The sequence below is a fragment of the Triplophysa rosa genome, unplaced genomic scaffold, assembly GCF_024868665.1.
Source record: "Triplophysa rosa unplaced genomic scaffold, Trosa_1v2 scaffold408, whole genome shotgun sequence".
Taxonomy (NCBI): domain Eukaryota; kingdom Metazoa; phylum Chordata; class Actinopteri; order Cypriniformes; family Nemacheilidae; genus Triplophysa; species Triplophysa rosa.
The window spans coordinates 79,093-91,592 of record NW_026634408.1 but is presented as its reverse complement, the minus strand read 5'-3'; the positions used below and the strand labels follow the sequence as shown (position 1 = coordinate 91,592).

General features: G+C 44.4%; 2 protein-coding genes across 6 annotated transcripts in view; one reads left to right on the top strand and one right to left on the bottom strand.

Annotated features, from left to right (window-relative positions):
* The window catches only part of LOC130550717 (arf-GAP with Rho-GAP domain, ANK repeat and PH domain-containing protein 1-like), a 2,563-nt gene extending 982 nt beyond the window's left edge, over positions 1–1,581 (bottom strand). The window contains exons 1-4 of the mRNA XM_057328208.1: positions 1,122–1,581; positions 737–927; positions 189–295; positions 1–51 (exon numbers count right to left, since the gene is read on the bottom strand). The exon at positions 1–51 is cut by the window's left edge and continues 149 nt beyond it. Coding sequence (XP_057184191.1) covers positions 1–51; positions 189–295; positions 737–927; positions 1,122–1,386 — 614 coding nt within the window. The 5' untranslated portion in view covers positions 1,387–1,581. The remainder of the gene's footprint in view (positions 52–188; positions 296–736; positions 928–1,121) is intronic.
* LOC130550716 (arf-GAP with Rho-GAP domain, ANK repeat and PH domain-containing protein 1) overlaps positions 1–12,500 on the top strand; it is a 53,547-nt gene that overhangs the window by 19,374 nt on the left and 21,673 nt on the right. For all 5 annotated transcript variants that reach the window (XR_008962482.1, XR_008962481.1, XM_057328204.1 and 2 more), the window contains exons 13-26: positions 7,123–7,297; positions 7,374–7,508; positions 7,583–7,718; positions 7,802–7,904; positions 7,984–8,179; positions 8,270–8,315; positions 8,403–8,566; positions 8,634–8,843; positions 9,970–10,075; positions 10,180–10,327; positions 10,511–10,597; positions 10,726–10,794; positions 12,104–12,221; positions 12,299–12,412. Coding sequence is in view for 3 of the 5 variants with exons in the window: in XM_057328204.1 (XP_057184187.1) it covers positions 7,123–7,297; positions 7,374–7,508; positions 7,583–7,718; positions 7,802–7,904; positions 7,984–8,179; positions 8,270–8,315; positions 8,403–8,566; positions 8,634–8,843; positions 9,970–10,075; positions 10,180–10,327; positions 10,511–10,597; positions 10,726–10,794; positions 12,104–12,221; positions 12,299–12,412 (1,807 nt within the window). In the remaining 2 variants the exon portion in view is untranslated. The remainder of the gene's footprint in view (positions 1–7,122; positions 7,298–7,373; positions 7,509–7,582; positions 7,719–7,801; positions 7,905–7,983; positions 8,180–8,269; positions 8,316–8,402; positions 8,567–8,633; positions 8,844–9,969; positions 10,076–10,179; positions 10,328–10,510; positions 10,598–10,725; positions 10,795–12,103; positions 12,222–12,298; positions 12,413–12,500) is intronic.

Below are 12,500 nucleotides of genomic sequence, written 5' to 3'. Positions count from 1 at the left end.
CGCATCGCCTCAACCCACTGGTCCTTTAACTGCTCGGTATCTGCTATGAAACTACAGACAGACAGACAGCGTTCAGCTAGAGTTACAGATAATAAACTGAGATTGAAGTTTTACACCTAATTCGCTAAAATAACAAAACAAATAAGAAAATAGTAATATGTAGTGTGTGGAATGAATGAATGTCTGACCTGAATATGCGGTACGGTGTGGTCAGATCGAACGCTCTTCTGTCCACTTCCTTCACATTCCCAACATTCATATCAATAGAAGTGATTCCTATTCCCAGACGATAATCCTGCACACACACACACACACACACACACATCCACACCCCAAAAACCCAACACTACAAAGCAACTTACACACACACACCACGACACAAAACCACACATCAACACACACACACCTACACCACACACACAACACCACACACACACACACGCACGCACACAGCACACGCACACACACGCACAGCACACACGCACACACACCACGACACGCACACACACACCACACAGCACGCACACACACACGCACACACACCACACACACACACGTGAACGCACACACACACACACACGCACGTTTGTTACTGAATTAAATCACACATACAGTATACATAAATGTAAACGAACAGTATTAATCAAAGAGTTTAGAAAACTTCCCCGCTACTGAACGATGTGGTCAAGCAACACACACACACACACACACACACACACACACACACACACTTTACCTCAGTGTTCTTGTAGAGAAAGACTTTATCTCCACACACCACAGTGTAGAGTTTAGAGCGCAGACCACGCAGCTCCAGATAACCTCTCATCTCAGAGGTCGTACTGGGGTTAAAAGTCAAATCCAGACCTGCTTGTGTCCGAGACGCTCCAATACAATTCTTCAACACGGTCACCCATTCGCTTCTCTCTACTAAACACACACACACATACATAGGAGTGAAGTGTTAACAGACAAATTGACATCATTGTGTGTGTTGTTTTTGCGTTATCGCTCCACATGTGAGCTTTGTTTGTGTATGCGTGTTTTCTGTGCAAGTTTGTGTTGTTTTATTGTCTATCACAAACACACATTAGCATCTCCTCTGAACACACAAACAAACTCACCGTCACTCTCCGCTCGGAACAGAAAAGTGCGATTGTGTGTCACAACCTCAAACTTCTGATCGCCCACGTTGACCACCCCTGTGATGGAGGCAGTTGGTATGATCCTCTTTGAGTAAACGTCCTGCATACAAGCGACCAATAAAAATACACACGGACGTTTGTGTTTAATTGTACAATGAGCAGCTGATGACAGCGGGGAAAATAAATGCAAACTCGATCTGCCCGCCAGCCATGTTTCAGTAGAGAACATCAGAGACATCTTCATGCCTTCGGGAGAATTCTTCACATGCCACAAATACACTGTTACAATTAGGGCTGTCAGGATTATTAAATAATCCTCTCAGATCATCGCAATGGTTTCAGATCGTCACAATTATTGCACATCTCTATAGAAGACACTAGGGGGAGCTGTAGTGCATCTGCATATTGCATATTTTATTGTATATATAGTAACTAAAGCATGGTAATACTTGTAAAATGTACCACCACAACACAATCACTTAAAAATAACTAAAGCATATACCATCAAAATAACCTGCAGTACAAATTAATATTATTTAAGATAATCTCAGCGTGAAAACCAGTCTACCAAAATTTCATTAACACAGAAGTAAACTTTTATTGTAGTCTTGCAAGTGAGAAAAAAACAGACTAGAAGCTTTTCTATGACCGATAGCATTTTAATGGTGGCTTCAATTCACTCCTGATTAATTAAGTACTTGGCGGTTGTATTGTTGACAGGTAGAAGCCTAAACCTTAAATATGATGATGACACAATTTTTTCCGATGTATTTCCAAGAAAAAAAACATAGTTTTATATTTAGAACAATATGGTTGTTTCAAAGCTGAATAAAAAATGTATGAGAATTAAATGTCAAAGCCCCAAAACAGACAATTAATTGCCATAATCGCCAAAGCCCTAAAACAGACAATTAATCGACAAAGCCCCAAAACAGGCAATTAATCGGCAAAGCCCTAAAACAGACAATTAATCGCCACAACCACCAAAGCCCCAAAACAGGCAATTAATCGGCAAAGTCCTAAAACAGACAATTAATCGCCATAATCACAAAGCCACAAAACAGGCAATAAACGCCATAAGCACCAAGCCCCAAAACGGAATAATCATCAAGCACTAAAACGACAACTAATCGCAACAACCNCGCATGCACACACACCACACACATGCGCACACACACGCATGCGCACACACCACACACATGCGCACACACACACTCGCGCATGCACGCACACACACACACACACACACGCACATGTCTGGTTTATTATCTCCATGGGGACAGTCCATAGGTGTAATGTTTTTTTATACTGCACACACACACACACACACACACACACACACCCAGACACACACACACACACAAGAATCTTTATCTGCCGTTCACTTAGAAACACAAAACCAATCGCAGTATGATGTGATCTGCTTCCTGACACACACACACTCCCAGGATTGCTCTGTGCTGTTTCAGTGGGAAGAGAAGCAGCAGACAGACAAAGAAGACCATTCACTCACTGTCAGAGAGACAGAGAGAGAGAGACAGACACGGACAGAGAGAGAGGGTGATTATGTCTGAGGAGAGAGAAACATGTAAACAAAAATGTCCCTAAAGTTCTTCAAATACCCAGAAAGGTTCTCATCTTTTTTAGAAAAATAGTGTGTTAATTTTTTTGGTTTGTTTTTTAATATCCTTTTTAATAAACTGAGATGTTTTATAGACACTTGATTGTTTTCTTTCATTTGTTGTTTAATGGAACTGAGAGTTTGTTCTCCAGCTGTCGGTCTGCATGCGGCTTTGTTGATCAGATTGTGCCCAAGTCCCGCCCACATCCCCTGTGACATCATCAATAAGAGTTTTGATCCCACCCACACTGAGCAGACCCCTCCCTCTGATTTTCACTCTCTCTCTCTCTCTCTCTCTCGTTCACTGTGTCAGTGTGTGTGATTGCAGACAGACAGGTCGAGTGTTTGGAGTCAGTCGGGTGAGTTATCACACTGTCATTCTGATAAATCCTGAACTGTCTTGTTTTGACTGATGTTTCAAAGTTAGTTAGTTTGTTTGTGTGCCTGTGGTAGTTAAAGGTGTGTGTGTGTTCATGTGTGAGTTTTCAGTGTCAGAGGAGTGAATTGCTGCAAGTTGCACATTTGTAGGTTCACTGTGTGTGTGTGTGTGTGTGTTCGTTCATGTTTGTATATCCCAGTGGGGACCTAAACCTGAATACACACCAACACATGGGGACTCGTGTCACTGTGGGGACCAAAATTGAGGTCCTCATGGGCACAAAAGCTTATAAATTGTACAGAACAATATTTTTTACAAATCTAAAAATGCAAAAAGTGTTCTATGATCTTTAGGTTTAGGGATAGGGTTAGGGATAGGGGATAGAATATACAGTTTGTACAGTATAAAAACATTACGCCTATGGACTGTCCCCACGGGGATAGTCAACCAGACATGTGTGTGTGTGTGTGTGTGTGTGTAGAGAGAGAGAGAGACAGAGAGAGAGAGAGAGAGAGAGAGAGAGAGAGAGGAAGAGAGAGAGAGAGAGAGAGAGAGAGAGAGAGAGAGAGAGAGAGAGAGAGAGAGCGAGAGAGAGAGAGAGAGAGAGAGAGAGAGAGAGAGAGAGACAGAGAGAGAGAGAGAGAGACAGAGAGACAGAGACAGAGATGATTGTGGTACATTGTGTGTTTATATCTGTGCATTCTTTGTGTAGCAGCAGTTTTACCTTCCTCAATGGACAGCTTTGTGTATCTGTGTGTCACACACACTCGACGAGGGTAATTTACTAATTTCCTGATGAATCTGTGTGTTTGTGTGTGTGTGTTTTTGTCAGCAAACACATGCACAAACTCGGGCAGGCAGACGTGTCTGACATTGTTTGTGTGTTGATGTGTTTGTATGATATAGCAGCGGTGTGTGTGTGTGATTGTGTGATGGATCTTCCTCATCCCTGACATACTCGTGACATCAGTGTTGTGTTGAGATTCAGTTTCGCTTTGGTTTGTCCTATAACATGAAACATCTGTTTGTAATGAAACGGTTGTGTTGTTGATGGTGAGATCTGTTTTGTGTTACTCTCATATTGACTTGACTGTTGTAAATCTCATCTACAGTCATCCTGTTGCTGTAATATTGTAGTGTGTTTTTGTGTTTTAGTTAAGGAGGAGATTAAAGGACCCCTTAAGGCTGGAACGCACTACACAACTTGAACTCAGATGTTTTTTGATTGGCAGTCTGGATGAGTTGCTGAAATGATGTGAAAATCTTTGCGATCTTCAGTTATTTACAGTAGTGTCCAGTTCTCTGTGTTCATTCAGCACAGTGATGCCTGGTGAATTCAATTCATATCAATTCAATTAGATTTATATGTATTATTATATCCACTCAGACTCAGCGGGGAGAGCCAGTTCTCCTCTGGCATGTTAAAACAGCACTGCTGCAACTACAGAGAGAATGATTACTGTAAACTGTCAGATTCCACGGGAATATTGAGGCGGGCTGGTAAGTGAAACCAGGAAAGAACTAGTGTGGGTAGAAAACCAGAGATATTTAGTTCTGTCCAGTATGCTTCTGCTTCCGGATGACTGTAGGTTGTCATCAGGTGCATCATCACGAGCGTCTGGCTGGACTGTTAGGTGTACTCCTGCCACAATGATGTAATGCGTACTTCCTACAGTAGAGTAACTGTGCTTCCAGGTAATACTCCTGGTTTACATGATTGACAGGTGTCATTCAACTGGCTTCTGTCTGCAGATAGCAAACCTGCATGAGCAGCTGACAACATCTGTCCACTTATTTACTCTGGACATTTCTGTCCGTCTGTTCCTCCAACGCACGCACACACACGCACGCACGCACACGCACGCACGCACGCACGCACGCACACACGCACGCACGCGCACACACGCACGCACACACACACGCACGCACACGCGCACGCACACGCACACACGCACGCACGCACACACACACAGACACACGCACACACACACACACAGACACACGCACAGACACACGCACAGACACACACGCACACAGACACACGCAACGCATACACACACACAGACACAGCACACACACACACGACATGACACACGCACAGACACACGCACAGACACACACACCACAGACGCAGCACACACCACAGCACACGCACACACACACACACGACACAGACACCACATGCACACAGACCCTCCCCCCCCCCCACACACACACACAACAGCAACCTGGAATCCTGTAGGAAAAAAGGAAAAATCTTGTACACCTTTTAAACTTACAATAAAGGAAGAGAAGGTGAGAGTTTTACGTTGTCATTGGACATGAGGGTGGACTCGCACCTAATTCACACCTGAACTTCTTTTAGCATGTAAAAAAACCCAGCGGTCGTGTTGAGATGCAACAGTGTGGTCAATAGAGCAGAAATAAACCAGCATGAATGAGAAAAGTGTGAGAAAGAAAACCGCAGATCATGTTTTGATATGCAGTTTAGATATCTGATGTGTGTGTGTGTGTGTGTGTGTGTGTAGCAATTTCAGATGAGAGCAGCAGGATGTCACAATATCGTGTTCTGTTCAGTAATCTGCCGAGAGTGAATCAAGCGACGCTACGAGCTCTAGTGAATCATTTATACTGGTGAGACAAACTCTTCCTCAGACACACACAGACACACAGACACACACGCACACACAGACACACACGCACACAGACACACACACACACACAGACACACACGCACACACACAGACACACACGCACACAGACACACGCACAGACACACACACACACACGCACACAAACACGCACGCACAGACACACACACGCACACAGACACGCACGCACGCAGGGTATGGTTAGGGTGTGTCCAGTCCTGTGCTTTTATTGCACTTTTAGCAGAAGCACAGATGTTGATACTCATCCATGAATGTGAATCACACACACACAGTCCAGATCTGATGTCTTCCATCCGTGTGTGTGTGTGTGTGTGTGTGTGTGTGTGTGTGTGTGTGGTCTGTAGAAGTAGGGGAATTCCGAAGAGAATTGGAAACATGTATCACACATAGAGGAAAGAGAGAGAAGGACTCTAGAGAGTGTGCGTGTGTTTATGCGTGTCTGTGTGTGCGGGCATGTGTGTGTGCGTGTGTCTGTGTGTGTGCGTGCCTGTGCAGATGGTGGAATTTGAAGATGACAGTGTAAGTACTTGTATGTGAAGTATGAAGGTAAAGTGCAAACTCTGACTGTAAACGGTGGGAATTGTGCAATAACACAATGTGAAGGAACAGTGTGGTGATGTGGTATCACTGGTACGACATGAATGAAGTCAGTCGAGTGTAATGTGTGTATAATAATATGTGTAATATAATTGATCAGTTTGTTGTGTGTAGTTGTGTGTTAGACATGTAGTGTAGTGCTCTATAGTGGAGACTTTGAAAGAGTTAATGAAGAGACAGTTGTTGACGGGTGTGTGTGTTTTATTGTTGAATTCCGTAAATGAAGTGTTATAGTGGTTGTGCTGTGAGTTTAATGTGTGTGTGTTTGTGTGTGTCGTGCTGGGATTGTGAAGGTTGATTTTCAGCTGTCTAAACATCACCCATGACCCCTCTCTCTCTCTCTCTCTCTCTCTCTCTCTATCTCTCTCTCAGGAGACTCTTAAAGAGACACATCAGCCCAAAATCAACATCTCTCACCCTCCATTCACCATCACAGCACTCACGATCGCTCATCGTTGTGTGTGTGTGTGTTTATTTTGAGTGTTCTGTTTCTTTAAGAGTTATGATGCACAAAAATTGTTCAGACATCTACTCCATCTGGAAAATATGTCCTTTTGGTCTCTCTCTCTCTCTCTCGTTCATTTCATTTGTGCTTCAGTTACATGTTGATGACATCACAGGGTTAATTGCACGCACATGTACAGATGTGGATTCCTGTGCTCTGACATCATCAGTGTGTGTGTGTGTGTGTGTGCGTGTGCGTGTGCGCAGGCGCTGTGTATTAACGTTCAGTCAAACGATGTGTGCGAGACGTTGGCTCTGGTGTTCTGCGGCGCTGATGTGAACTGTGACACCGGTGACCCGGACCTGCCCTCCCCCATCACCCTCGCCCAGCATCACGGCCAGAACCCGCAGGTGGAGCTCCTCGCTCAGAACCGCAATACAGGTGTGTTACCATGACAACTGCTATGACCTCCGTTTATCTACCTGTTCACTCCTTCACGCTGACCGTCCGCCCGCAGAGCTCCCGAGGTCAGAGGTGGAGGTCGCCATAGATACGTTACACTACATGGCCCCGCCCTCCATCACGCATAATGGATTCCTGTTTAAGACCGCCTCCATGGCTCGTCCAATCACAGAGAAGAAGAGTAAAGAAGGTAAGGCCGTGGGTGCTGAAAGTTTTGGTCTTTGATTCTTTCCTCTGATGTTTTCTCTCCGTGTGTCTGTGTAGAGTTCAGTCGTCGCTGGTGTGTGCTGAACGACGGACATTTCAGCTACTACGAAAGTGACAAAAACGCTACGCCCAACGGAGGTCTGAAGATGAGGGAGATCGTGTGTCTGGCTGTCAATCCTGCAGAGGCTCATGGGTAATATGCAGGCTTTCTCTCTCTTGGGTGTTGCTCGTGTGATATTTCTCGCGTTCTTCACATGGTGTCTCTCTGTCGGTCAGGTACGATCACACGTTCGAGCTGTACTCGGATTCAGAACGCTTGTATCTCTTCGGCACTGATAATCCTGAGGCCGCACACGAGTGGGTCAAATCCATCGCCAGGGTAACCACACACACACACATCTCTGCTGGATTTCACTGGTCTCAAGCAGCACCTACATCACAAATCTTCTCTGTGACAGTCGTTTATTCCTGTGGCCGCCGAAGTTCTGCTGTTGAAAGACTTTGAGCGCATCGGTCAGCTGCGTTATAAAGACGGACTCAATCTGGAGACGTCTAGACTGGGCTGGTTCTGTCTGGTGGGATCCAGTCTCCACATCTGTCTGGAGGAGCACAACAGAGACGAGACCATCGACCTGCAGAAGCTCCTGGAGCTGTGTGAGTGAGAGACACAGATGTATAACTGAAGAGAGAGAGAGAGAGAGAGAGAGAGGGGTGAATGAATCCTCTCGTGTTTGTTTTCCGCAGCGATTCAGCCAGACAACGACGTGCTGGTGCTGGTGGAGAGAGGCAGGTGAGATGGCTCGGGTTCAGACGGATGAGACCGAAGTCTTGTTTGCGAGGCACGGCGGGTTGACTAACCGATCTGTCTCTTGTGCAGGACGCTGTACATCGAAGGCGAGAGGAAGCTGGATTTCCAGGGCTGGGCGGCAGCGATCCAGAGAGCGGCCGGGAGTTCTGGAGACACGCTGAGCCTCCAGCAGCTGACAGAAGCGGATATTCCTGTCATAGTGGAGCGCTGCATTCATTTCACCACACAATACGGTACATCCTCATCCACTTCTGCTCTCGTCTTGTGTCATTCAGGGTCATGAGACGTGTCGTTCCGCAGGTCTGATCTCAGAAGGAATCTACCGCAAGAGTGGGCTGAACAGTAAGATCGCCGCCCTGCTGGAGGATTTCAGACGGAACGCCAGGTGCGTGTGGCTGAAGGAGGGTGAACATCAGGTGGATGATGTTTCCAACGTCCTCAAGAGGTTCTTCAGAGACATCGAGGAGGGATTGTTTGGACAGCAGTCGCACAACTGGCTTACCACTACAGGTAATAACGCACGCATGCATGCGCACACACACACACACACACACACACACACACGCAAACACAAGCACACACACAGACAGAGACAAACGCAAACACACGCAAACACACGCACACACACACACACACACACACACACACACACACACACACACACACACGCATGGCCACGCGGGAGTGATTCCAACACACAGCGAACAGCACGGACACGGCAAAGCACAAGCACAACAGCAGACAGAGACAGGAAACAGTGGGTCAAACACACGCGCCCCACTACACATCACACAGCACACACATCACAGCCAACCCGCAAAGCAAGGGCAGTCCAGACTGCCAGACAAGAGAACACATAGAGTGTCACACGAAAATCATTATCGCAGCTACACTACAGACGTTCACCAGCACACAGCACCACAGTCACGCACAGCAGCCACACACACACATTGATATCGCATACACACACACACACACACACACACACACACACACACACACACACACACACACAATAAACACACACACGCACGCAAACACATGTTGTGTTTCCATGTTTTATGGGGACATTCATAGACACAATGGTGTTTATACTGTACAAACTGTATATCATATTCCCTCCCCCTAACCCTAACAATCACACACAACTGTCTGCTCTTTTACATTTTCACAAAAGTTCATTCTCTATGATTTATAAGCTTGTTTCCTCATGGGGACCAAAAAAATGTCCCCACAAGAACAAGGGTTTTGGATATTGCCATCTTTGTGGGGACATTTTGTCCCCATACCGTAGGGTTTACCCTCCCCCCCCCCCACACACACACACAACAGCAACCTGGAATCCTGTAGGAAAAAAGGAAAAATCTTGTACACCTTTTAAACTTACAATAAAGGAAGAGAAGGTGAGAGTTTTACGTTGTCATTGGACATGAGGGTGGACTCGCACCTAATTCACACCTGAACTTCTTTTAGCATGTAAAAAAACCCAGCGGTCGTGTTGAGATGCAACAGTGTGGTCAATAGAGCAGAAATAAACCAGCATGAATGAGAAAAGTGTGAGAAAGAAAACCGCAGATCATGTTTTGATATGCAGTTTAGATATCTGATGTGTGTGTGTGTGTGTGTGTGTGTGTAGCAATTTCAGATGAGAGCAGCAGGATGTCACAATATCGTGTTCTGTTCAGTAATCTGCCGAGAGTGAATCAAGCGACGCTACGAGCTCTAGTGAATCATTTATACTGGTGAGACAAACTCTTCCTCAGACACACACTTCCTCATTCCTTTGGTGTTAAACATTTCTTTCACACTGGTGTGTGTGTGCGTGCGTGTGTGCGTGTGTGTGTAGTGTCCAGCGGTTCTCTGATCTCAATCAAATGAACCTTCATAATCTGGCCATCGTGTTTGGGCCGACACTCTTCCAGATGGATGGGAAGGACTACAACGCCGGCCGTGTCATCGAAGATCTCATCCAACACTACGTCACCATATTTGATGTACGTTTGACGGGTTCACAGTCAACATGAACTCACGTCATGTGATTCGTTTCAAAGGAGACATCACATTTTCATTCAATGTTTGACTTTGTATGATAGGGATTATTGTTCAGAATCATCCAGACTGACACGTGAGAGTCCTGAAGATGACACTGTGTGTGATGTCACGTGATGTTGTTTCAGGTGAATGAGCAGCAGCTGAAGAGGCAGTTGGATGAAATCACATACATCATTAAACTCCGAGAGAATCTCAACCCTAAAGCAGGACCTGTGAGTGTCTTCAGCATCACTTGGGTGGACTGTCTTCACCTAGCGCCACACTAACACATCTTTTGTGTGGACGTACAATACAAGTACAAATCCAATAATTGTGTGATTATTTCTGTCCGCGTGTGTAGGCCAGCGGTGATTTTATTTGTACAGTTTACTTGGAGGAGAAGAAGGAGACTGCTGAGCAGCATGTGAAGGTGAATGTTTGACCTTTGCCCTGTCACGTGAGGTGTATTGCTGTGGTAGTAAATGATGTCCCAGAAATCTCAGTTGCTAACATTCTTACAAATATCTTCCTTTGTGTTCGACACAACACATCTATACAGGATTGACACAACTTGAGGGAGAGTAAATGAAGAGTAAAATCATGTTTTTTATGATGTTATCGTGTCATTATTGTGTTAGTTAGCTGTATTCTTTGTTATTGTGGCTTAAATCAAAACAAACCAACTGTAGTTTGATTGATATTAATTGGAATGCAGAATAAAAAAACATGATTTTTGAAAAAAAATAGTAATGGAGTTATCTCAGTTTGCAACCAAACTCTTCAAATGATGACAGAAGTTTCATTTTTGGGTGAACTGTCCCTTTAATGAGCAAAATGTGCGTCTAGACAACAGCAGTCGCTTCTGTTACGTCATGTGTATGTCTCATTACCAGTGTTGGGTGTAACTAGTTGCTAAGTAATTAGTTACTGTAATTTAATTACTTTCCCCTTGATAAAGTAAAGTAAGGGATTACTCTGATCTTTTCTGTTACTTCTGATGTAATTAAACTAAATACTGTGTGCATATACTGTATATGTGTGTGCAATAGTGGAATTGACCTCAAAATTCAAAGTCTAACTTTAGAATCCGTGCTTTAATGTATGATTCTCACATTTGTAATACTTTGGTCAGTTATTAATTCTACTTTATGTAGTTTTATATGATTTATTTGAATGAATTAAGAGCCGTTTCATCCTTGAATCACTTAACTAATCAAGGTGGATGTAGGATATAGAAAGTAATTAGTAATAAGTAATGAAATACTTTTTGGAGAGTCATTTGTACAGTAATCTAATCACACTGTTGAATAAGTCATTAGTAACTAGTAATGAATTACTTTTCAGAGTAACTTACCCAACACTGCTCATTGCTATGCATTCTCATACTAGTATGTCCCAGTACTTACATACTCGTGCCACAAAATCAAAAGTATGCATACCTTCAGAATCAGAATCAGAATCAGAAGAGCTTTATTGCCAAGTGTGCTTGCACACACAAGGAATTTTCTTTGGTGTTGGAAGCTTCTAGTACAGACATTCAACACAATGACAATACAATGACAATACAATATAATACGATTTACAGTCTAAAACATTCTAAGTGAACACAGTGTGAAGTGTACGTGTGTATTGTGAGTCATAATGAGGCTGATCATGTAAGCAAATGTTTGTTAGAGAATGTTTTATGAGGAAAAGAGCAAAGTGAACAGGTTGAGTTGGTTTTGTATTTTCACCTGTAGATTCCTGCCACAATGACGGCAGCAGAACTGACCTTTGAGATTCTGGACAGACGGAAGATCAGCGTGAAAGAGAAGGACTACTGGTGCTGTTTTGAGGTCCATGAGAAAGAGGAGATAGGTGAGAGTTCATTAGTTGTGTCGTAGTGTGCAGGTTGTACTGTGTTGATGACGTGTGTGTGTGTGTGTGTGTGTCAGAGCGGCCGCTGCACTATCAGGAGAGAGTTCTGCCCATCGTTCATTCTCTGAGTACAGACAGCTACCTGCTGCTGAAGAAACACTTCTCGATGGAAGCCATGCTCGTCTACCTGGGTAACAGAGAGAGAGAGTGTGTGTGTGTGTGTGTGTGTGTGTGTGCGTGTGTGTGTGTGTGTGTGTGTGTGTGTGTGTGTGTGTTTAT